At 42.2% G+C, this 27,084-nt stretch overlaps 1 protein-coding gene across 1 annotated transcript in view; it reads right to left on the bottom strand.

Annotated features, from left to right (window-relative positions):
* The window catches only part of PPM1H (protein phosphatase, Mg2+/Mn2+ dependent 1H), a 293,423-nt gene that overhangs the window by 185,853 nt on the left and 80,486 nt on the right, over positions 1-27,084 (bottom strand). Inside the window, exon 2 of the mRNA XM_068971237.1 lies at positions 5,092-5,257. Within this exon, the coding sequence (XP_068827338.1) occupies positions 5,092-5,257 (166 nt within the window). The remainder of the gene's footprint in view (positions 1-5,091; positions 5,258-27,084) is intronic.

The following is a 27,084-nucleotide window of genomic DNA, read 5'->3' as shown; positions in this document are numbered from 1 at the left end:
AAGCCAGTTTTTTCACTCTCCTCTTTCACCCTCATCAAGAGGCTCTTTAGTTTCTCTTCACTTTCTGCCATTAGATTGGTCAGTGCAGTTCAGCTGCTCAGGCGTGTCTGCCTCTTTGCCCCAGGGACTACAGCACACCAGGCTTCCCTGTCCATCACCAACTCTCGGAGCTTACTCAAACTCATGCTCATTGAGTTGGTGTTGCCATCCAACCATCTCATCCTCTGTCATCCCCTTCTCCTCCCGCCTTCAATCTTTCCCAGCATCAGGGTCTTTTCCAGTGAGCCAGTTCTTCACATCAGATGGCCAAATTATTGGAGTTTCAGCTTCAGCATTAGTCCTTCCAATGAATATTTAGGACTGATTTCCTTTAGGACAGACCAGTTGGCTCTCCTTGCAGTCCAAGGGACTCTCAAGAGTCTTCTCCAGCACCACAGTTCAAAAGCATCAATTTTTCGGTGCTCATCTTTCTTTATAGTCCAACTCTCACATCTATACATGACTACTGGAAAAAACCAGAGCTTTGACTAGATGGACCTTTGTTGGCAAAGTAATGTCTCTGTTTTCTAATATGCTGTCTAGGTTAGAGTGGTATCATCTGCACATCTGAGGTTGTTGATATTTCTCCCGGCAGTCTTGACTCCAGCTTGTGATTCATCCAGCCCGGCATTTCACATGATGTACTCTGCATGTAAGTTAAATAAACAGAATGACAATATGCAGCCTTTTTCGTACTCCTTTCCCAATTTTGAACTGTTGTTCAAAATTGTTTGTTTCATACCCATTTATCATGTCTGGTTCTAATTGTTGCTTCTTGACGCCTTTGCTCTTACTACTGCTCTCCTTGGAGCTTCATCATTTCTCATTCAGATTTCTGCATGAGCCAGACTCCTAAGTGTCCCAGCTTCTAGGCACACTATCCTAGTCCTCTCAAGTCAGCCTCCCCACTGTCATGAGTCTGTTATACCCTGGTCTAAAGTCGTTGTTTGAAAGTCCAGTTTTTCAGGGCACTGAGTGACTCTCACCTGTGAACGCTGCTCACTGCTCCGGTCTTATATCCGTCCAAGCAACTACACATGCCCCCGACCCAGGAAGCCATGCCCCGTTGCTCGCATGCCAGCCTAGCTCTGCACATGCGCACTCTCTCCATCAGGAGCTCCCTTTTCTCTTATGTGCTTGGTTAAGTTCTATTCAATTTTCAGCACAACAGCACAAATGTCACCTCTTCAGGAAGTCTTCCTTTCCTGTCTCCCCAGGTCTACTCAAGGCGGGCAGGGACTGTCCTGAATCCATCTCCTCAGTCCCAAAGTCCCAGTGTGTGGACTCAGAGCTCAGCACACATTTACTGAGTGAAGGATAAGAATCATAGGGGGAAGGTGGAGACCTACCTCACGGGTGTTCTGCAGATGCTTTCTCACATTGGGCCCTGTACTGTCACTGCCCTTTTCTTGGTGCCACCATATATGACTCATGGGATGTCTTCAGATAGAAAAAACCACTAGCCTCTTTTAAGCAGTATATTTAGCAAACTGTTCATTCAGCATAGCAGCCAAAGTCCTGATAGCAGCCCCGAGGTCCTACCAGACTGCCTCTCTCCCCTTTTACCTTTGACAGTGTTACCTACAATCCAAAGGGGTTTTTTTTTCTGGCCATGCTATGTGGCATCTTCTCTGACCAGGGATGGACCCCGAGCCCCCTGCAGTGGACATGCACAGTCTGAACCACTGGACCGCCAGGGAAGTCCATTGCCTGTAATCCAGGCTCTACTATGTCTGTTCCAGCTGCATGGGCCTTCTAGCTGATCACTGAGAATGGCAGGCCTGGTCCTGCCTCAGATCCTTGCAGCTGCCTAGGGCTGTCAGCATGCTCTTCCTCCAAAAGCTGTGTTTTCAGGTCTTTGCCCCAGTGTCACCCCTGACACCTCCTTTAGCCACCCCTGCACCTCACACTCCCCATTATTCCTGCTTCCCTACTTTGTTTTCTCCAGAGTGTTTATCTGCCCATGCTATGTATTTTGTTTGTCTCCCTTAAAGAACACAAGCTCCCTGAAGGGAGGGACCGTCCTCTGTTTTATTTCCTGCTGGATCCTCAGCATCCAGTTCCTAGAACACAGCCCATGCTCACGAGTCATCTGGCACACGAGACTACGCTCTTCAAGGTTTTAGAAAGAGCACAAACATCAACAATGAAAACAGACAACCGAATTCTAACATGGGCAAAGGACCTGAACAGACGTTTCTTTAAAGTAGATACATGTGGGCAATAAGTACATAAAAAGATGCTCAACATTCCTAACCATGGGAAATATATACCTACAAATGAGATACCACTTTGCACACATTAGGGTAGCTATTATTGTAGAAAAACAGAATTTAACAAATGTTGGCAAAAATGTAGAGAAATCGGAACCCTTGTGCACTGCTGGTGGGAATGTCAAATGGTGTAGCTGCTGTGGCAAACAGTATGGTGGCTCCTGAAATTACTGAACAAACCACCATACCACTCAGCAGTTCCACTCTGGGTATATATCCAAGAGAATCAAAAGCAGGGACTCAAATAGGTACTAGACACCCACGTTCACAGCAGCGATGTCCATCATAGACAAAAGATGACAGCAACGGTCCATCGATGATGAAGGCAGAAACAAAACGGCATGTATACATATAAGAGAACACCATTCAGCCTCAACAAGGAATAAGATTGTGACACACTCTTCAACACGGACGATCTCTGAAGACATTATGATAAGTGAATATGCCAACTACAAAAAGACAAAAATTGTATGATTCCATTTATAGGAGGTATTTGGAGTAGTCAGATTCACAGGGACAGGAAATAGAACGGTAGTTGCCAGGGACCAGAGGGGGTGGAGGGGAAAGGGAGGAAGGAATGGAGAGTTAGTATGTAGCGGGGACAGAGTTTCAGTTTGGGATGATGGAAAGGTTTAGGAGATGGATGATACCGATGGTTGTACGGCAATATGAATGTATTTGATGCCACTGAACTGTACATTTTAAAATGGTTAAAATGGTAAGCTTTATGTGTATCTTGCCACAATTAAAAAAAGGCAACACAGCTCTTGCCTTAAAATCTAATAAGAAACCTAATATACAATGCAGATAGACGTGAAGTCGCTATGGCTAAGGCAGGAATACAGGCTGACATGTGCCTGCTTTTCACCGCATAGCCCTGCTGCCTCACAGAGGAGCATGGAGCCCACATGAACCATCACGAAGGAGTGTCCTGGTTCCATGCTAAAATACTTATGAGCTGGTTTCACTGTTCTTAAGGAAAGGAAGTTAAATAGTTACTCCTGGCTCCACTTCTAGGAGGAACTTAGCAACAAGGAAATATGCCATCACCAACTGGCTTGCAGCCAAATGTCAACACTGTCTTATTTTTACAGAAATCACTTTATATCCCAGTGGCAGAGACGAATTGCCAGGGGAAAGAGCAACATTAAGTCACTGGCACCCATATCCAATTATCATTAATGTCTCACATTTTCTGAGCCCTTTTCCATAATAATTCAATCCTCAAAAATAATTCCATCAAGAAGGTATGGAAAAAAATGTGTGATTTCCAATTTACAAATGAATGAAAATCCAGTGGGCATTATTCATAGAGGATTACAGAAATGGAACTGACTTTAGGATAATAATCACTAACATCAATCAAGGATTTATTAATGATGACACCAGCTCAGGACTTTGCATGGACTGTTGGATTTCATACTTTTAACTAGCCTCTCCCACCATAGTTGGTAATTGCTATTATTATTATTCCTTTTAGGACAAGGGAAAATTGAGGCTCAAAGAATAAATAACTACCCCCAAATTGAATGGGCTTCCCAGGCAGTGCAGTGGTAAAGAATCCTGCCAATGCAGGAGACCATGAAACTTGGGTTCAAGCCTTGGGTCGGGAAGATCTACTGGAGAAGGAAATGGCAACCCACTCCAGTATTCTTGCTGGGATAATCCCATAGACAGAGGAGCCTGGTGGCTATGGTCCATGGGATCAGAAAGAGTCGGACAGGACTAAGCACACACACATTGTAAACTGAATAGCTTTAAGCAACAGACTGTTTTGAACTGTCTTACTCTAGAGCACATGCACTCAACCACTATTATTTTGTCCTGCTCATCTGGGTCCCTGACTCCTTTTTGGGAGAGGCCTAATCAATGCTTCCTTCTGCCTTGAAAACAAGTACAACTGATGAGTCTCCATAGGTCACTGTGTTTTTTAACCCTAAGCTGAATTAATGCTAACAAAATAAAAATAAATGAGTATTCTTCTTAGTCACTAAGCATAAATGCAACAAGACAATATCACTTCAACTAAGGACAGGTTCCTAGGTCCTTTACAATCCCATAAAAATTTACAAACAAAAATATCCTCAAGATCATTAGAACAAATAGTCCCATCTGGGTCATCCCGTTTCATGTCTCTCCTCTGCAGGACTAAAGAATCTGATGATGGACACAGTGCTGATTGTTCCCTACACTCTGCTAAGAGCTTCTTCAGAACCTTCCAAGGATGTCTGCTTTGTTCTCCAGAAACTGGAGAGAGGAGAAACGCTTTGTGGTTTGTCAGCAGGGCATTCAGTCTGGAGGGCCACCCCATAGGATGCAAGGGCTTTGGGCCAAGTGAAACAAATATTAATTTGGAAGAGCATCAAGCACAGGCTCCAAATGTGCAACTCTAAGGGACACGTGAGGGGAGGACGGGGCAGAGTCGTAGCTGGGCTGCAAGCTGATGGCTAGCATTACTCCACACCTCCTGGGAGGCTTCTGAGGATAAGCTCCTTCACAAAAACCTTGAAGCGCTTCTTTAAAACCATCTACCACTACACATACTAATTCTTGCAACAAAACTCAAATGATGTGGGCATATTCTCTTAAGTGTTGAGAACTTAAACGCCAGCTTTCCTGAACTCCATGTATCATCTTTGCTGTGAGTGTGATGCCCCGAGCCCAGACCCACCACTCCACTAACACGGCGCTTTTCTCTCTTCCATGCTGAACGTTCCACAGTGGGGCCAGAGGGTGTGGGTTCTTCTCACCCGAGGGTGGGGGTGAAGGAGGGTCTTACCGAGTTCTCCTTCAGCTGCAGCCCCTCCCCGTTGGGAAGTGAGGACCGTCTCTTGGCTGAGTTCCTATTTGGGGTTGAGGTAATGGCCCCTGCTTTCTTCTTCACAGTGAGCACCTCACAGCTGGCTTGGTCTTCGTTGTGTGTGCTCTTCCCAGCATTGATGACCCTGGAGGAGAAGCCAGAAAAGCCGATCAGACTAATGCCCTATGTCATAGCTTGGTGGAGTGAACAGATTTTTCAGTGGACTTATACAAGTACATGTTAAAACATTTGATGAAGCATTGTTCAGAGCTCAGTGCACCTTTGCAGGTGTCTGATAGCTGTGATTAACCCCACTAATCCATTTCCAGTCAAAACACATGAGATAATCAGTCTTCTGCCAATTGCACTGAAGATAGATGGCTGGCTCAGGGAATTCCGGTGCATTTTTCCAAGCGATAAAGAGCAAAACCACCATCACTCTTATCAAAGAACAAAGCAGTAATTTACAGCACACTATAAAATCCTAGGGAACAAAGAAGTATATTTCATGACCACCATGACCACTTTCACTTTACACATAGAGAAGTGACTGGATCAATGGTTTATTCTTTACAAATTATCTTCTCTCCTCTATCTTTTCTCCAGTAGAATAACACTCCTTACACTGCATCGTCACAATGGACTACAGAGCGCGCTGATTTGTACATGTGGCCTTATGATCTCATGGCATGTTGATACTACTTTGGCCTAATTACTAATGTTTTGCATATAGGAATGCTTCAGAAAAACATGCTACACCATTTATAAAGCTTTTTTGTGTATCAGGGGCCTGCAGACTGAACTCTTGGGTTTCAGCACCATTTTCTCATTAATGAAGCAGCAGCTAAAATAGTTTTCCCGAAAGAGAGATCTCCTTGATTTGCCATTGCTGTGTTTTCTTCCCAAAACTTCAACAGTGTCACAGTAGGTGGCAGAGTGAGGGTGGAGGATATAGGCTCAGTGGCAAAGAAAGAAAGATGCTTTTGTTTTAATAGGGTAAGATAGATGGAGATCCACTCTGAAAGTGTGGTGTATACATCACGCTATTAGTCTTGTACTCCCTCCTAACAATTAATTAGAGGATAGTTGTTTTCAAACGCCTTTTATTAAACAGTTTCACATTCTGAAAGAATTATAAACTCAAGGTAAACTGCAAAAATGGTATACAGTCTCAAGCACTCTTCACCCAACTTACCCCAAAGCAACATTTTCTATCACTCAAGAACAACATCAAAAGGAGCAACTGATACTGATCCAGCACTGTCAGCCAGACTGCAGAGCTTATTCAAATGTCACCATTTTTTTTTATATCATATGTCTTTCAGTATTGAAAACTGTAAGCCAACACCTACATGCTACAGTCAAACAGCAAACAGAGAGCAAACTGAGATGTGAGAACTGTATGACCTCAGGCAGTGTGTTTTGAGCAGTTTTCTACCAAACCCTGGAATTCTATGGAGGTGTTCCCGGTGTTTTCACATTTACTTTAAATTTATTTTTTAAAGGTATAAGCATTTTGGGGAAAAATGCAATAATTTAAAAGTTCATTCCCATCTCTTACATGTAAACAAATATATGCTAGTCTACATATTTTGGGCAGCTTTGGCATAATAAATAAGCGTTCTATCTTTTCTTTTCAACTGATCGATGCCACTAGATTGGAAGGAGATCTGTTTTTTTAAAAAAGACCATTTGCAATTACTTATCTGTATGTTAAAGGGAAACGATCATAAAAGTCATCTATTATCTCTATTTCAAATTTCTATTCATTGAAACTGCTTCATCATTCTTACTGAGTTTACTATAAATTTCAACTGAAGTATATTTTTGTAAACAAAAGCCTTTTATCCTCATTTTACACATGACAGTTTTGTGTAAGATTTTTTTTAAGTAGATTGTTGCGTATAGAGTTTGAAAATCCCTGTCCTTACTGGGGTGGGAACAGTCATGTGCAAGGAGGTGGGATCCCTGCTGATCTCTATGAGGTCAAATTTGCCTCCGATGTTTATCACACCCTCTCAAGGAAGAAGGGAGGAAGAGTTCAAGGTCTAGTTTTTGGTCCCACCTTCACTCTCTCTCCTGTGACCAGGGGGACTTTTCATATGGTTTCAGAATACAATACAATTCTTAAAGACACAGGCTACCTGCCTAAGATTATTAGTACTACTATGCTTACTGCCCAAGCTATGTAAGTTACTCCAGGTGCCACAGCCAGGAAGTAGGGCAGCTGGAATTCAGTCAGGCCTCCCTTGATCCCCAGCCCAACTTGGGTGTGTGTGTGTGTGTGTGTGTGTGTGTGTGTGTGTGTGTGTGTGTGTGTGTGTGTGTGTGTGTGTGTGTGTGTGTGTGTGTGTGTGTGTCTGTGTGTGTCTGTGTGTGTCTGTGTGTGTCTGTGTGTGTCTGTGTGTGTCTGTGTGTGTGTGTGTGTGTGTGTGTGTGTGTGTGTGTGTGTGTGTGTGTGTGCGCTTAGTCACTCAGTCATAGTCCAATTTCATATGGAAAATCCAAACGAATTTTTTGGCCAACCCAATACACAGAGCTTTGTGTCAGTCTGTGGCAGGCCCTGCTGGACTGTGTGGGGAAGCAGAGAATAGCAGATCAGGTGAGCTTGGGTCCAGGCTTGAGAGAAAAGGGATTCTCTTCCTGTTTCTAAGGCTACTGGAGAACGCGCCCATAGGAAGGATAAAGGATGGATGGTTCTGATCTGTTTGTCTCTAGAGCAGCCCATGTTTAATTGCCACTGGAGCTCCTAATACATGCATTTAACTGGAGTTTTCCTTTTACATAGATTTTTTGAGAAACAAACCAGGCAGAGGAAGGACAATCAAAACACCACCTGCCTCCTCTCAGTCAGTGACAGTGACTCCCAAGCAACATGCGTGGCGTGGATGGTTTGCTGGATGGTGACATTACACCCCCACGGTCACCCATAAGCATCTTTCCCAGGGAAAGCTGAAGGTGGAGGTGCAGCTGGGAAAACAAGTCCATGACCGTCGTCCCCTCCATACTGTCCTCTGACCAAAATCTGAGCTTCTATTTCTGGAACTTGGCATCACCCTGACCATTGGCACCAAAACTTATGCTTTAGTTGGCGTTTTTTTTTTCCCCCCCTCAACAGAAAAAAGCATCGCTGATCTCCAATAGCTCATGCCAGGCTGACTCATCTGCCACTGCTCTTTTCCAACAATCAACAAAGCTACTATAATTACACAAATCACAAATCACTGTCCCCTGGAGGTGCAGTGTCTCCCATCTTTCTTAGTGGATATTAAACCCCAAAGTTGACCTAACTTCAGCAAGAGACTCTAGAAACTTTATGCATGAGCAACCCAGGGGCTGGGAAGATTGTAACTTACACAAGGTCACAAGAGCTAAATGCAGAGAGCTGTGGACACACTTCTGACTTCCAGCTCTTTCTCCTTCAGCTCTCAGTTGTCTTATTTTCCTATTGTGTGCCTATTCTTATCAGCACTTGGTTGCAAGGGCTGTCCTGCAATGACTCATCACAGCCAGGGAGCCGTGAAGAACAATCGCGGGTGGACTTCCTCTGCCATTTCACGTGAATACGGCTTGTGAATGACACTGATGAAATATTACAAAGGCCAACCTAGAGAGAAGAGACAGCAGCCCCAACCCTGGAAGCCTATTCAGTCCGATATCTGATTATTACCCAGATGATAAAGTCATATTAATTTAAAGCCACTGCCTTTTTAAAACATACAACTGGGCTTCCCTGGTGGTCCAGTGGCTGAGAATCTGCCTGCCCATGCAGGGGACACGAGTGCGATCCCTGATCCATGAAGATTTTACAAGCCGCAGGGCAGCCAAGCCCACGCACCACAACTACTGGGGCTGTGCTCCAGAGCCTGGGAGCCACAGCTGCTGAGCCCACGGGCCGTAACTACTGAAGCCTGTTTGCCTAGAGCCTGTGCTCTGCAACAAAGACCCAGGGCAGTCAAAGAAATAAAATTAACACACACACACACATGCAACTGTTATCTCATGTTTCATATTATTTTAAATTCCTGACTCTCTACAGCTTTAGTAGAAAGACCTGATTCTTATCAATTAACCTTGGCTTTAAAAAGCTTGATCTCCATCAACTTAAATATTTCATTTTGTTCTTCAAAGGCCAATGTTTTGTTTACTAAATTTACATAAACTTCCAATTCCTCTAAAAGTAAATTGAGAAAAACTTTCCTGAGTTGAGAAGTATCATGCGGTCAATAGATTCAATAGTTTTTTTTTATGTGAGCAGCTATATTAGTAGCTACATTCTCTGCTTGTTCCAGGCTCCAGGAAAAAAGTCAGCACTATCTTGAGATTACCCAGAATGACTCTGAGATATGCTTTCTTTATCTAAGCAATACTCACCCATGATACTTATTTTGAGGATCTCAAAAAAAAAGTGTTGCTGGACCATGAATCATCAACTCTTTGGTGTCACTGTTTTCCAATTGCCTACAAAGGGGGAAAACATCTTCCTCGAAATTAAACTGGAGGTAATAAAGCACAATGGTTAAGACCATGGGCTATCCTCCCAGAACACAGCACACAGCAAGTGCTCAACAAACATCTGTTGAAAGAATGAATGCAGACAGAACTCAACTCTGCCTACTCCCTAGATGTGGCGCAATATGGACTGCTGTTAGCATTTTATTGACACATATAGTGATTAACTCATGGAATCCTCTTGTGGACTCTATGAGTTGGCCATCACTGTTCTCCCCCTTTTAAAGTCACAACTACTGGACAGTGCTTGGTCAAGTCGCTTAACTTCTGCAAACCTCAGTTTCTTAGTAGTACTTCTTGGATTAAATTCTGGGAGTCGCTAAAATATATGCTGGGGAGAGGAGATATTAGTCACCTTGATTGCATTAACCTATCAGTCTACTTTCAATTAGACCAAAACACCTAGATTTTTTTTCCCCTTGTAAAGACAGGTACATATGGAATTTTAAGGACTGGAAGTCCAAAATCCTCTATGTGTATCAGACACTAGTTGAAGCTCTGACCTGAACACCAGGCATAGATGTGACTATGAGATCGTAGCAGTGGAAGACTATGTAAAAAGAACAAGTGATTCATTCTGTGCTGCTATCACACACTTGGAAAACCTGTTCGCCTTCTTTCAGTTTGTGAAATACTCTAGTCACAAATTAAAAAAAAAAAAAATCAACTCCACCTAAATTTCAGCAGGCAAGTCCTGGTTTTAATGGCAACCATTAAATGATCAATTTATCTGCCTTCCCATCTGCTCAAAACCTTGACCTTAAGGACATGCACTTGATAATATAACAGACAGAACAGGTTCCTGTCACTAAATTCAGATAAGTAACTATTCTCAACTCTTCTCAAGAAGTGAGCCCCTGTCACAGAAGCCACTGGTTCACAGAAGTCACAACGAAACTGTTTCCAACAGGATTTACAAGGACAATCAAACCACAATGGGGAGCCACAGTTGGTATGTTTTCAGAGGACTCCCACGCATCATGGGTGTCAATTCATTCATTACCAACCTGTTCCCCTTGGGACCATGAGGTATTCAGCAGAGGTATCAACAGAGACGATGGTCAGAAAGGCCAAGTTCAAACTTGCTGTGTGCTCTCAGACACAGTAAGCTTACTTTCTGTCTCTAAAATGGGGATAATAACACTTACCTCCAATTATAGAAGAGACATTAAAACGAAATGCCCTAGCATGAAAAGTATTTAACAGTGCCTGGCACACAAGGAGTACTCAATATTACTATTTAACAATAACATATCCAACACAAGCTAAGTGCTCCTTGCGTTGGGCCCAAAGGACTTTATGCAGTTGTGTGAGTTTGAGGGGAAACTCTTCTTCCCTCTTCTTTCTGTCAGTGTCCTTCTTCCGGCCTCAAGAGCACAGAATCACCTCCAGGTCTCAGTAACTACATGTGGCATATGCATGACACTTCCCAGAACATGGACCTTTCTTGAGCAAGGCTGCCTGCTCCTCTGAGCGCTTTCCTCAAAGTCCTGGTAATACTCAATCCATGCAATGTTCTGTGCACAGGAAAGCACCCAGGCAGTTAGCAGTGTGATGATTCTAAATTCCCACCCACATCTGCCCACGGACGCCATCTCTCCCCAGGCTCCCGGACTGAGACAGTCAGGTCCCAAGACCCACTGAATTGAGAATCTGGTTGGGTTTGATCTCTCTTGCTCTGTTTTTAAAGGAAATAAGAGCCTGAACCATTTAGGCTAAAAAGTTTACATGAAGTGTTAATATGGCTAACATGCAGTAATCACACTGGTTAAGAAGGGACAAGTGTTTTTAAAAGGCCATCAGGTGACTCGAGCTATTGCTGATTCATATACAACTGAGATGAGCACAAGGCTGTAGGGGGAGGGGTGGGAAATCAATCATTGATGGGAGACGAAATATAGCAATCAATTATTAAAATTCTCTTTTTGAGGTAACCTCATAGGCAATGTCCCATGTGATTGTCTGAAATGGTTACTGACCACCCAGATTGGCTGGAACATAAGGACAACTTAATTCCTAGCTCCAAGGGCGTTAATAACCTCTCATTCTTGGTTTACTAGAAAACCATGGCTCTGAGTAGGAATTTAAGCCTTTGATAATAGCCATCAGCAAAAACAGCCGGAACATCTATCAAGAATAATAGCTTCTCCCAGATGGTTTTGGTCACGACCTGGAAGGAGGGACAACAGGAGGTCACACCAGTCCATGCAGTTAACAGCCAGCGTGTAACCAATGAGGAGAAAGGATGGAAGGAAATGGAATTCTAGCAAGAAGGCAGGATGAACCCAGGTGAAAAAAGAGCACGTACACACCTTCTCCCATCACACATCTTACACCTTCTGGTTCCCAGGTTCTGTTGGCAGCTAATGAAGGGATGTGATCAATCAGGGTTGCTAATTGGGGTCTCAAGGGCCACATTCAGCCCACAGGTTGGTATTTTAATTTTTGCCCACAAGTTTCTTTTTAAGGTGAATTTGTAGTTGCCATATTTTTATTTTTTTTATTATTTTTTTTGTTGGCAGGGAATTTATTTTATTTTTTTTATTCAAGATTTTTAATTTTTTTTTTTAAATTTTAAAATCTTTAATTCTTACATGCGTTCCCAAACATGAACCCCCCTCCCACCTCCCTCCCCATAACATCTCTGTGGGTCATCCCCATGCACCAGCCCCAAGCATGCTGTATCCTGTGTCAGACATAGACTGGCGATTCAATTCTTACATGATAGTATACATGTTAGAATGCCATTCTCCCAAATCATCCCACCCTCTCCCTCTCCCTCTGAGTCCAAAAGTCCGTTATACACGTCTGTGCCATTTTTGCTGTCTTGCATACAGGGTCGTCATTGCCATCTTTCTAAATTCCATATATATGTGTTAGTATACTGTATTGGTGTTTTTCTTTCTGGCTTACTTCACTCTGTATAATCGGCTCCAATTTCATCCATCTCATCAGAACTGATTCAAATGAATTCTTTTTAACGGCTGAGTAATACTCCATTGTGTATATGTACCACAGCTTGCTTATCCATTCATCTGCTGATGGACATCTAGGTTGTTTCCATGTCCTGGCTATTATAAACAGTGCTGCGATGAACATTGGGGTACATGTGTCTCTTTCAATTCTGGTTTCCTCGGTGTGTATGCCCAGCAGTGGGATTGCTGGGTCATACGGTAGTTCTATTTGCCATATTTTTAAATGGGGATGATTATATTAAAAATCTTCAAACTTCCCATTATTCTTGAAAAATAATACATCAGGCTACACCTGTCACAATCTTGGATGACAACAGTGAAGACAACAATCAACAACACCCTTGCTAGCTCACCCCAGATCTCACTCTGTCTGCTTCTGCCATTGTCAGCTGCCTGACCCCAAAGCCATTTGTTTCTGCAACCCTGCAACCAGATCTGTGTGACTTCATGAGTAAACTAAGAAAAGTATTAGATATGTAGTACATATAGACTGAAATAATTACTTTAAAATATTGTGACGCCAAGAGGGATAAAGCAAGAAGACCAGGGCATGGTTTTCACGCTCGGGGAGCCCACAGCCATCTGTAGAGTAGGGCCATCTTCCTATAAATAACTGATTTGTTCTGACTGGTACCATACCAAAAGCGTATATCACAAAAGATCTGAAAATGCAGAGGAGGAGATGATTATGCAAAAGAAGAGTCATGGAAAGCGCCACAGCCAAGGCAGCACCTAAGCTCAGCCTTACTGAATGGAGGGAATCAAAAGTCAGAGAAAAGGGACTTCCCTAGTGATCCAGTGGTTAAGACTTCATGCTTCCAATGCAGGGGGCGTGGGCTCAATCCTTGGCCGGAGAACTAAGATCCCACATGCCCTGTGGTGCGACCAAAAATGATGATAACAGAAATAAAGGGTCAGAGGAAAACCAAGGCAAGACTCTCCAGACTTAGGAATAACCTCTGAAAACAGTGGTATGAAAGAACTTTATAAAGAGGAGTGGGTGTGACTTAAGTATGGGCTTGGTTAAGGAGCTACATTAGACCTAGGTCATGAAATTCTATTGGAGCTTCATCCTATAGAGCCTATGACCCATGGGAATAATCTAAAATAATTTTTCCCCCTTTTTAAACAAGTTATTTTAATTGGAGACTAATTACAATATTAAAGGGCTTGATATGATAAAAATTATTTAGGAAAGTTACAGTAGTGGCCTGATGGAAGACGGATTACAGAGGATAATTAACAAAAGCAGAGAGCCCAGCTAGGCCTCGTAACAGTCCAAGTGACAAAGAGGCCATGAGTCAAGCAGCGGCTCTTGGTGGAAGGGAAAAGGAGGCTTCAGCGGAAGTGAAAAAACTGCAGATTCCTAGTTGAGACCTGCTGGATATGAGTAGTGGAGGATAGAGGGGCAAAGAGGGTACCACTGAAGTGTTCACTGGCAGGATGAGCAAATGAGGTACTCTTGATTACGAAGGGAGATGAGAAGGTGAAACAAAGCTTGGGGAGGGGCATTCTGGAGGATAAGATAATGAAATTGGCTTTAGGTCAGTGAACAGAAAGTTCTTGGTAGAAAAAATTGCAAAGGCAGTGGTAGCCAACTTCAGCTTAACCACGGGGTTGGAAAACCATGGCAAAATTCACTGCTTATTTTTGTGTGGCTTCCAATATTTTTAAGTAGTCAGGAAAAAAAAAATCAAAGAATATTATGACATGTAAAAATCATGAAATTCAATTTTCCATGTCTACCAAGTTTTACTGAAACACTGCCATTCACACTTGTTGAAACACATTCATGTACACATGGTCTATTGTGCCTCTTCAGGTACAATGCAGTTAGTAGTTTCCGCAGAGACAGTTTTCACAGACTGTCTGCCCACCAAGCCTACAGGATTTATTATCTACACCTTTACAGAAAATGCGTGCTGACCCCTGAACTGAACTATTAGACTGAATGCTCTGAAATGGTTTTTGTAGGTCAAAAATAGTACAATACCAAAAATTCCATATTACTACATATAATATGTAAGTGAAGCAAAGAGAGATGTAGGTTTGGATGGGACTGAATGTGCATCTTGGTGTTCTTTGTAACTCACCTTTCAATATACTTTGCAGGCAGCATTTGGGGGTTACCATGAGCTTCTCTGAGAGATAGAGAAGGACAGGGAAGCCTGGTGTGCTGCAGTCCATGGGGTCACTAAGAGTCAGACACGATTTAGCAACTGAACAACAATGAGCTTTGAGCTTCCTCACCAACGTAATTAGATCACTGAAGATTTATAAAACCCACTATAGATCAAAAGAAGGTATGATATGTCCCAAAGATCTCCCTACATAAATAGCTATGTTTTTTCCTTCACACTGGCTGCTTAGAAATGAACTTTTAACACAGTAAAGGTAAAAATCAGAAAGCTGCCATTGGGTACTTCCTTTCAATTATTCTCCGGGTCCTCTTGGCAAAACCACTGATATCACTGAAGACCAACTTCTGCATTGAAATCAGGAAGTGAGTGTGTGCTCTGTCAGATGCTGGAGCAATTCCCACACAAGGCCACGGTGCAACTGGGTGGGGGCCACATGAAATCAAAATAAAGGCTCGCCGAAAAACGATTTCCAGTTTGGAAGTTTTGTATAAAATAAAGCAGAAGAATAAATTTTTTTTGTGGGTTTTAGAACAATGCTACCTGCACATAGCTATTAGCTCCTGTTAGCAATTAAAGAAAAGAAAAAAAAAAAAAAGTGCTTGAAGCCACTGCATTGCTCAAGATAAGGTTTTCTTTCTTTACTTGACCAAATATATCTGTACTATCAGCAATGTTAGAGAAATGTATTTTTCAGGACAAAGTGAAAGTCGATTTAAACGTGCAACCTAAAAAATAGCGAATTGTAAAAAAGCCCAGAACTAACGAAATGAAACCAAAAGATAAAAGTATGTTAATCTCAAGACATCAAATAAAATACATACATTTTTAATCAGCAGTTTCCTCAAAAACTCCAGATAACAATCTTGGCTTTTCCTTTGCCGAGGGATAAAGAAAGTTCTGGGCCATTGAGGGCTCTGATATTTTCCTTTTTAACCTTAAAGCAACACAAGAACAATTGTGTACAGAAGAGGATTGTTTGGTGGTAAGGAGGATGAAACTCTCAGTGTTGGGAGTTCTGAGTTCCTGCTTTAGGAAAACATCTTGTAAAATGTGCTCTGTCCTTCACTGCAGAGGTGAAGGCCATTCATCCTCATTCCTCAAATACGCTGGCTGTGCTCCCAAACACACAACAACAGAGCAGGAAACACTAGGTGGGGGAAGGCAGAGAGGCAAGCAGGTTTCTGCTAGAAATTTTAGAGGCAGTTGGGTAAAGCCATTAAGAGCACAAGAGACTATGGACCCAGACTCCCAAGGTCTAAAGGCTGGGTCAGGCAGAAAGTACCTGCAGGGCTTTCAGCAAGTCATTAATGCTCTATCTCCCCGATCCTGGTTTTTATCAGGAAGACAGGGACGATGAGCAGTCCTTTCCTCACAGGTTACTTGTCTGACTGTTGGAAAACAGAACTGTTTAAAGCATTTCCATCTAGCAACTGAGTGAATGCCTGGAACCCTAAACACTAGAGAGCTGTGTCATTATCCTCATTTTATTGGTTCCACCAATATCATACAGAAAATGATTCAGTTAAATGTCCTAGATAAGCCACACTGGCATTTTCTCAGAGCCACTGAGCTTTTAAATGATGTATTGTGTTCACACAAGCCAATGCTCTTGTAATTAGTTGCACAACAGCCTATAAATACAACACAGGTATTGCAAGATGGGAATTGTGACATATCACGCGGTTTCAGCATGCCAACAATTTTTCCCCCCTGGGCAAGTACAGTATTACTGAAAATGTACATTAAGAATAATTTCCCCCTCATTACTTCAGCCATTGTTTTTAAAAAACACAATTATTTTAACTAAATATAACCTGCTTTGGAAAATCTTCACCCTTGTGAACCCTTTGTTTCCAGATTTGCACAACAACAAGAGTCCTTTGAAAGCTGATTTTTATCTGATCCAACATTTCTACCTGTGTGCCAGTGTGCTGGGCTTCCCTGTGTAGCTCAGATGATAAAGAATCTGCCTGCAATGTAGGAGACTCGGGTTTGATCCCTGGGTCAGGAAGGGAATGGTTACCCAGTCTGATATTCTTGCCTGGACAATTTCATGGACAGAGGAGTCTGGTGGTCCAACATTTCTACCTTTGTGCCCAGATCCATGACAAAGTTCATTAACAGACCAAGGCTCCCTAATTTATAAGGAAAATAGCATGCTTAGTTTAACCCTTGAGGCCCTCAAAGGGCCAGTCTGGGTTCTATTTTAGGAAAACTGATCTTTCCAGCCTCAAAAAGCTAGAAAGTACCGTGAGACTGTGTGATGGCCTTGAAGGGGACAAACGCACTGACGAGTATGTCAACTGTTCAAAACTGGATGCCCAATATCATCCTTACACAAAAATGACAATGTTGGGCTCCCAACATTATTTTAATTCATTGAGGAATGCTTGCTGGTGTTGATTTTGGTTATGTTTTCCCCCCTCTCAAGTCATACTGCAGGGAGTAGGCACTCAATAAATGTTAGCTGAATGAACCAACTCATATTCTCCATAACATCCATGGGGTACACAAGCAATCAATGACTTCTAAGGCTATGTGTTTCTTCAAGCCTAAAATATTTTTATTGGGGTTTCCCATCAATTCACTTCAAGGAAAGTGAGCTGTTCCTAAGGAAAAATATTATTTAGTAAGTGCTCGTGAGGGCAAAACATATAAAGTGAGCCCCAAACATCTCTGGCAGAAAAGTGGTTGATAAATGAGAGCCTGGTGTACCTCCAGGTAGAATCTTAATCTGAGCTCTATTGCTGGTCTCCCCTCATAACCAAGTGATTGCTATGATGAGAAAAACAGCTTTCGTTCTTCTGAGTTGCTGCTTAGGCATTTTTTTAGTATGGTAACCCTGCCCACATCCAGAATATGGAAATTCAGATGAGAACTTGAGCTTAGGATGTCCATCATAAGCTCTTACTTTACTTGTCCCAGGGCACGTTTGAAAATAACCAGTTAGAGTTAAGCCCAAGAAAAGTTAGTACTTCCACTTTATGAGTATAGTCAGCCCTCCTTATCCACGGATGTGAAACCTGCAAATACCAAGAGCTGGCTGTATTCGTCGCATGGCATCATTTTATATTAGGGACGTGGGCATCCACAGGGCTTGGAATCCCTGGTGGGTCCTGGGAGCAAGCCCCGGGGATACCCAGGGATGACTGCCCTAGATGTTTGCTGCTGAGCCGGCATAGAGGACTGTTCCTCCACAGGCTCATCTCGCCCCCTCAATTTTGGACTCTGTAAGTTATAAGCCTTGTAACTGTACTTTCTTTGTAGGGGTGTATTGAAGCTGTGTCTTCCATCAAAACGCCCCATGGTTTCACTTCCCCCAAATGGGATTTGGATGTTGTGGAAGCCACGGCCACTCCTGTGTGGGTGGCTTGTGGCTCCTCCTTCAGCTCGTCATGATCTGCATATTCTTAATTCGGCACACCAAGACACCAACTCAGCTTCTCGGCTCACTCCCTCTGTTCGCAGCCTACACCCAGGCTGCCGTGGCCCAGATGGCTGTGCAGGAGGGAAATTCCAGAGGCCCAAGGGGGAGCCAAAAGTAGCAGAAAAGCAATTCTGACACTATCTGTTTAAAGCTGCCTAGCAGTAATTATTTACATCAGAAAGTAGGAATTCCCTTCACTAGAAACGTCCAAAAGCTGGCTGAGCACCTTTCAGGGGTACTCTGACAATCTCTGCTGGAATGGGGAGTTCTAAGACTTCCTTTTCCAACTGTTGAATCTGTATCTGTCCCTGTTCTCACCTCCAGTTAATGAGAAATCTTCAACAACTTTTTGAGCCAAAATTAATTTATGATGGAATATGGTTTTACAGCTGTACTAAGATAACCCTCTGATACCTAGTAAAGTATATTTGACATATGGCAAGTCTCTATGCAATAGGAATTTAACTCAAATTTCCTATCCCCACTAGCCCTTTAATGTAGGGATACACAAGTAAGCCTCAAAGGCTGCTGTGCCCTCCCATTTGGTTTTCCTTAAGCTTGGTTACTCTGGGAGATCTCTATTCCCAAGTTTTTCTTGCAGATCTAAACAGTAAACACTGCCATATTCACATGTACATACAGATCTCTGGGGTGTCTGACCTGCATTTCCGAATACCCTCAGGATACCTGCATTTGCATCTCGCATACATCCAAGCAGCCTAAACCCGCACGCATTTGCTCCTTTCTGCTGTCTACCTCTGTGTCAAATACCATCCTTCTGGAATCCCTTAGTGGACTAAGAATTCCAAAGAATGTTCCTGTCCTAGCTTCTTAGTCTCACCCACATCTAGTCCCTCAACCTGTAGACTGACCTCACAACTATGACTTAGGTCCCCCATGTCTAGTTCGGACCCTCAGAGCACCCTCTGGGTGCCACTGCAGAACCTCCTAACTGGCTGGCCCTCCCCCAGTAAATGCTGTAGAGCACGGCAAGACTGACTGTTCTCAGCCATGCTCATAGCCATGTCTCTCCCATGTTCCAAGTCCTTCAAATGAACTCTGAAGATTCACAGCAAAATGTAAACACCTTAGTCTGCCACACAAGGGTCTTCATGATCTGGCCTTATCCATACCCTCAGCTTTCCCATCTGCTCTCCTTACATCTTGCTCTCAGCCATAAAAGCCATCCTGTCATTTACAGAAAGCAGCGTTGCCGCACGCCACAATTTCTTCACACATGCCTTTTCCTCTACCTGGAATGATCTATCCTCCTTTTGTCTGACAAATGCCCATCCTCCCCGCCGACCTGCAACACTCAGTTTAAGAACCACATCATCAGAACCACATCATCTCCAGGCTGCTTCACATGTACTTCTTTACTGGAGTTCTTAAACACTGCAACATAGCCAGTAAGTAGTACAGTCATTACAATGTAGGAAATTACCAGACACTTGGGCTGGTTTTCTAGCTCTCCTATTTGTGTGACTTGGGTAAGTTAATTAATTGAGCTTCCTAAAGCTCAGTTCCTCTAGCTATAAAATGGGGCTACTGTGAGGACTGAGAGAATGAAGAAATGTAAAGTGCTTAGCAAAGCTCTGGCAGAGATATGGTTTACATGTCCAGACCTACTTTCTTCTGGACATTGTCTCTCCTTCCTATCCACCTCCTCCCTCTCAGAGAATTGTTCCCTGGCCACACTTGACTGGTCTAGGGATGGCTACCTGACTGTGGGTGAGCCAACTGTAAGCCTTCCATGGAAAATTAAAGGAAGAAAGGCAGGGGGAAGAGAGGGAAGAGAGACTAAGAGAGACAGAGACAAAGAAATGAAGCATTAGGTAAGAGTACAAAAGAGAAATAAAGAGAATAACTTTGAGTCCCCAGACTAATACTCCTTAGACCTAGCTATTTCCAATACTTATTTATCCCTGGAATATTGGGGTAATCCCAACATCCTATAATAAATTCCCTTTGGGTGGCTGTCAATTGCTACTTAAGGACTCAAAGAACAACCAACCCTTATACTACTCACTTGTACACTTATTACAGTAGTAATTAAGTACTATGAGGGCAGAGTCTTACTTGATGTTGATGTTACAATCCCAGAGACTAGTCTAGTGCCTGATATGCAGCAGGTAGTCGAACAGCTAGAATAAAATGTTTGTTGACATCAGGGAAGAAAAAGTAGCTCAGTGTTAAAATTCATATCACAAAGCTCAAGAATCTCTAGATACCTATCCTAAACAGTAAAAGAGAAATTTAAAAAAATAAAAATAAGTAACAGCAAAAACTTGACAGTTATGACCAAAAAGAGACACTGAGATACAATTCTGGGGGCCTCTCTAGCCAGGCATATTCAGTCCCTGAAGATTTTTAACTTGTTATCAATTGAGCTAACCAAAGTTTATTGGGAAGACTCTTTTTTAAAGCTGCATTTTATTAATAAATGCTAAACTAATGTAGAGAGCTATTCCTAACATTTACCATCAGGAGACAGTAGGATCTTCAATTATCAGAAATTTAGCAAATGAGAACTAACTACCACTCCCAACTATGACCCTGAGAAACGGAAGGACTTACATAAGTCTCAGAAATTGTTGGAAATTCCACAGATTTGAAATGAGGTAACTGTTTACCTTCCTTACTGCATTTCAACCTAGAGATTAAAATAGATCTCATTGTTGCAGAATCCTGGCTGTAGTAAGAAACAGGCTCCAAATGGCTGAGAATGAATTTTAATAGCGGAACCAGGGGCATGAGAGGAAATCAGGAGGAAGAATTTTTCTTCATAAAAAGAGCCATGCGGGTAATTTTCATTTCATTACCTTCTAAATTGCATATTTTTATAAGCTCATTGCAACATATCCTTTCTGCACTGACATGAAATATGAATTAATTAGTAAATAATAAAAGCAATACACAATTCTCACATCCTACATTTTCAAAATACTTTCTAACTTATTAATGCATTCCTAAAGGACTATAATTAAAAGTTTGTGGGCCCTCCCTCATGGTCCAGTGGTTAGGAATTCTGCCTTGCAATGCAGAGAAGGTGGGTTTGATCCCTGGTTGGGGAACTAAGATCCCACATGCCGTAGAACTAAGCCCTGTGCACTACAACAAAAGATCCAGAAGCCGCAACTAAGACTCAAAGCAGCCAAATTAAAAAAAGTGTGTGAATAAGATGACTGACTCAATATACATTTTGACCAAAACAACATCAGTTCCACTTACAGGCTTACCTGGAAAGTTTTCTAAACCATAAAGCACAATACTGAATGACAACAAATACAATTCATGACACTTCTCAGGGAAAAGTACCATTCTTTCCATTTAGAATTCCAATATCAGTTGTTTATGATGATTTTCAAACTGTTGCATGCCTACAAGTCACCTGGAGAACTTCTGAAAACATGGGTTCCACACCAAGAGATTCTGACTCAATAGATGTAAGGCAGGATCACGAAAAGTTCCCAAGTCAGGGTGACAGTTCTGGTTTACTAATGACATTGAGGAACTGGACTAGATAAAATACAGTCCCTTTGAGTTGGCCAGGGACTAGAGTTCCCTCCAATGAGGGAATGAGGCACCCTCAGCCTTATGCCACTAAGCTAAAGAATAGCATGCGATATAACCCTGCTGTATAAGCCTCTAGCGCTGGTTAGTACTGCTACAGTCAGAAGCACCAGAGGCTTCTATAGACGGAAAGGAGGAACCCAGTAAGGCGCGAAATTATGATGGCAGGAACATGAATTTGGGAGTGGGAGGGGGGTGTCAGTCACTATGAGTGGCCGGAGCTTGGCTAGGGCAGTGGCACTCTCCATGAAGGAGATGAGAATGAGTCCTGGGAGGGCTCTATGGGGTCACCAGCTGCAGAGGAAGAGAGTCTGAATAGCAGTGGTTGCCAGTCTACCACACTTGAGATTCATTCATGTAGGCAACGAAAAAGAAACGGGAAAAGGGGATAGCAGGATGGAAAGGCAAGACACAGGAATTTTGTTTCCAATGGTGGAAGTGGCTGCAAAACCAAGGGCTGGAGGCCATGCTGACTGTTTAGCATATCCAGCCTGGGTGGTCAATTGCCATCTGGGACAACTACTCTCCTATCAAAGATAATTATACACTGTCTATATTCCAAATTAATAACTACAACATACTTTCTACTACTAAGAAAAATGAGTACTGTAACATTTGTCAAAACTGTATAACTTAATTGTATTATTATCTCTTTTGAGCCTCCCAGTAATAAGATAGATAGGAGAAGTGTTATATATTCCATTTTATAAAAATTGAATCCAGAAAACTGACTAACCCAGGTTCAGACAGCTCTCAAGAGATAAAGCCAGACTCAGATCCCCACCTGATTCTGAAGTCTAAACCTCCCCACTCACTACACTGCAAAGAAAGGAAGATGAGAAAGTCTGCACTCTCAGAAGGAATTTTCAGGGCCGCCTGATATCACAGGAGCCAAGGAGGTGAGCATTTAAGAAGGTAAAGTGTCAGGTGCCAAGAAAAATTCAAGTATATACTAGATTTGGTAATTATGAGGTTATCTGTGGCCACTGGTACAGACTATACAACTCTAAGTACTAAAATCTCTCCATTTTTCAGAGAATGCAAAGATTTAAGGTGATACAATGCACAGAAAGTAAATGGATAGTTCCAGGAAAATCTTTCACTTGTCTGCTTGTTTTTCTGAATAAGCTAGGAAAAGAACTTAAAATAGCATCCATACCTATCCACAAACAGACTTTAGCTCTAATCCAAAGCTGACCTATTTAAACAACTGCTCCTAGGACTGCCACAAATTCCAAAGCACATAAATAACAATTTATAGTGTAACTGAACACCAACTGACACCTTTTCAATTGGCTCCCAACTCCAAAACTGTTTAGACATTCCAAAAATTTAATGAATGTGTTTTTGTAGTGAAAGATTTATTGATAAATTACAGTTCCAAACTTTCATATTATCCTTTAAAGACTTTGATAACCTCTCATAAACAGAGATTTTAATGATCATTTCACAAGCAGAAGGGTTTATTTTGCTTTTTTTAAAAAAATCTATATCATTACTGTGATCTCCAGGATATAATAAATGGAAAAAAAAGCAATATAAATATAAAAAAGAGAAAATAAGAATACACATAAATAAAAAGCAATGTAGTGCAGTGCCAATGCAGGAGATGCAAGAGACTCAGGTTTGATTTCTGGGTTGGGAAGATCCCCTGGAGTAGGAAATGGCAATCTACTCCAGTATTCAGACCTGGAAAATTCCATGGACAGAGGAGCCTGGCAGTCCATGGGGTCACAAAGAGCTGGACACAGCTGAGGTCACACACAGGTCTGGAGAATAAACTAGAAAGTAATAAAAAACAGACAAGACTCTACACATGGACATCACCAGATGGTCAACACTGAAATCAGATTGATTATATTCTTTGCAGCCAAAGATGGAGAAGCTCTATACAGTCAACAAAAACAAGACCGGAAGCTGGCTGTGGCTCAGATCATGAACTCCTTATTGCCAAATTCAGACTTTAATTGAAGAAAGTAGGGAAAACCACTAGACCATTCAGGTATGACCTAAATCAAATCCCTTATGATTATACAGTAGAAGTGAGAAATAGATTTAAGGGACTAGATCTGATAGATAAAGTGCCTGATGAACTATGGATGGAGGTTCATGACATTGTACAGGAGACAGGGATCAAGACCATCCCCAAGAAAAAGAAATGCAAAAAAGCAAAATGGCTGTCTGAGGAGGCCTTACAAATAGCTGTGAAAAGAAGAGAAGCAAAAAGCAAAGGAGAAAACGAAAGATATTCCCATTTGAATGCAGAGTTTCAAAGAATCGCAAGGAGAGATAAGAAAGTGTTCCTCAGTGATCAATGCAAAGAAATAGAGGAAAACAACAGAATGGGAAAGACTAGAGATCTCTTCAAGAAAATTAGAGATACCAGGGGAATATTTCATGCAAAGATGGGCCCGATAAAGGACAGAAATGGACCTAACAGAAGCAGAAGATATTAAGAAGAGGTGGAAAGAATACACTGAAGAACTTTACAAAAAAGATCGTCATGACCCAGATAATCGCAATGCTGTGATCACTCACCTAGAACCAGACATCCTGGAATGTGAAGTCAAGTGGGCCTTGGAAAGCATCACTACAAACAAAGCTAGTGGAGGTGATGGAATTCCAGTGGAGGTATTTCAAATCCTGAAAGATGATGCTGTGAAAGTGCTGCACTCAATAGGCCAAAAAACTTGGAAAACTCAGCAGCGGCCACAGGACTGGAAAAGGTCAGTTTTCATTCCAATCCCAAAGAAAGGCAATGCCAAAGAATGCTCAAACTACCGCACAATTGCACTCATCTCACATGCTAGTAAAGTAATGCTCAAAATTCTCCAAGCCAGGCTTCAGCAATATGTGAAATGTGAACTTCCAGATGTTCAAGCTGGTTTTAGAAAAGGCAGAGGAACCAGAGATCAAATGGTCAACATCTGCTGGATCATGGAAAAAGCAAGAGAGTTCCAGAAAAACATCTATTTCTGCTTTATTGACTATGCCAAAGCCATTGACTGTGTGGATCACAATAAACTGTGGAAAATTCTGAAAGAGATGGGAATACCATACCACTTGACCTGCCTCTTGAGAAACCCATATGCAGGTCAGGAAGCAACAGTTAGAACCGGACATGGAACAACAGACTGGTTCCAAATAGGAAAAGGAGTACATCAAGGCTGTGTATTGTCACCCTGTTTATTTAACTTATATTCAGAGTACATCATGAGAAATGCTGGGCTGGAAGAAGCACAAGCTGGAATTAAGATTGCCAGGAGAAATATCAATAACCTCAGATATGCAGATGACCACCACCCTTATGGCAGAAAGTGAAGAGAAGCTAAAAAGCCTCTTGATGAAAGTGAAAAAGGAGAGTTAAAAAGGTGGCTTAAAATCCAGCATTCATGAAACTAAGATCACAGCATCCGGTCCCATCGCTTCATGGCAAATAGATGGGGAAACAGTGGAAACAGTGGCTGACTTTATTTTTTGGGGCTCCAAAATCACTGCAGATGGTGATTGCAGCCATGAAATTAAAAGACGCTTACTCCTTGGAAGGAAAGTTATGACCAACCTAGATAGCATATTAAAAAGCAGAGATATTACTTTACGAACAAAAGTCTGTCTAGCCAAGGCTATGGTTCTTCCAATGGTCATGTATGGATGTGAGAGTTGGACTGTGAAGAAAGCTGAGTGCTGAAGAATTGATGCTTTTGAACTGTAGTGTTGGAGAAGACTCTTGAGAGTCCCTTGGACTGCAAGGAGATCCAACCAGTCCATTTTAAAGGAGATCAGTCCTGGGTGTTCATTGGAAGGACTGATGCTAAGGCTGAAACTCCAATACTTTGGCCACCTCATACGAAGAGTTGACTCATTGGGAAAGACTTTGATGCTGGGAGGGATTGGGGGCAGGAGGAGAAGGGGACAACAGTGGATAAGAGGGCTGGATGGCATCACCGAGTTGATGGACATGAGTTTGAGTGGACTCCGGGAGTTGGTGATGGACAGGGAGGCCTGGCGTGCTGCGATTCATGGGGTCGCAAAGAGTCGGACACAACTGAGTGACTGAACTGAACTGAATAAAAAACAGATACCTATTGGGTTAGGTGTGGGAGGGATGAGGTAAAGTAGAAAATGGAACTAGATTTTTTAAAGTACGTACTATCTTTCTAAGAAAATAATTTTGACTTTTGAAAAGTAAATCAAAAATGAAAAAATGTATATCCTGTAGTTGTAAACAAATTCAAACTATTATTAATTCAGCAATCTAATCATATGGGCTACTACAAGTCACTTTTGAACAACTGTGGGATATATTAATAATCTAAAGAGCAAAAAGGGCAAAAAAACCCTTAAAATCTGCTCAGTGGATTTCAGTTCGGTTCAGTTGCTCAGTTGTGTCTGACTTTGCGACTCCATGGACTGCAGCACACCAGGCTTCCGTGTCCTTCACCATCTCCTGGAGCTTGCTCAAACTCATGTCCATTGAGTCAGTGATGCCATCCAACAATTTCATCCTCTGTTGTCCCCTTCTCCTTCTGCCTGCAATCTTTCTCAGCACCAGGGTCTTTTCCAACGAGTCAGTTCACATCAGGTGAAGTTGGAGCTTCAGCCTCAGCATCAGTCCTTCCAATGAATATGCAGGACTGGTTTCCTTTAGGATTGACTGGTTTGATCTCCTTGCAAGGAGTCCAAGGGACTCTCAAGAGTCTTCTCCAACACCACAGTTCAAAAGCATCACTTCTTCGGCACTCAGCTTTCTTTATAGTCCAACTCTCACATCCATACATGACTACTAGAAAAACCACAGCTTTGACTAGACGGATCTTTGTCAGTAATGTCTCTGCTTTTTAATTGGCTGTCTAGGTTGGTCATAGCTTTCCTTGCAAGAAGCAAGCGTCTTTTACTGTCATGGTTGCAGTCACCGTCTGCAGTGATTTTGGAGCCCAAGAAAATAAAGTCTGTCACTGTTTCCATTGTTTCCCCATATGTTTGCCATGAAGTGATGGGACCAGATGCCATGATGTTAGTTTTTGAATGTTGAGTTTTAAACCAGCTTTTTTACTCTTCTCTTTCACTGTCATCAAAAGGCTCTTTATCTTCACTTTCTGCTGTAAGGGTGGTATCACCTACATACCTGAGGTTAATGATATTTCTCCTGGCAATCTTGATTCCAACTTGTGCTTCATCCAGCCCAGCATTTCAAATTTTCTCATGATGTACTCTGCATATAAGTTAAATAAGCAGGGTGACAATATACAGCCTTGACGTAGTCCTTTCCAATTTGGAACCAGTCTGTTGTTCCATGTCCAGGTCTAACTGTTGCTTCTTTACCTGAATACAGGTTTCTCAAGAG

The sequence above is a fragment of the Capricornis sumatraensis genome, chromosome 4, assembly GCF_032405125.1.
Source record: "Capricornis sumatraensis isolate serow.1 chromosome 4, serow.2, whole genome shotgun sequence".
Classification (NCBI taxonomy): domain Eukaryota; kingdom Metazoa; phylum Chordata; class Mammalia; order Artiodactyla; family Bovidae; genus Capricornis; species Capricornis sumatraensis.
This window is presented reverse-complemented; position numbering and strand designations above follow the sequence as displayed.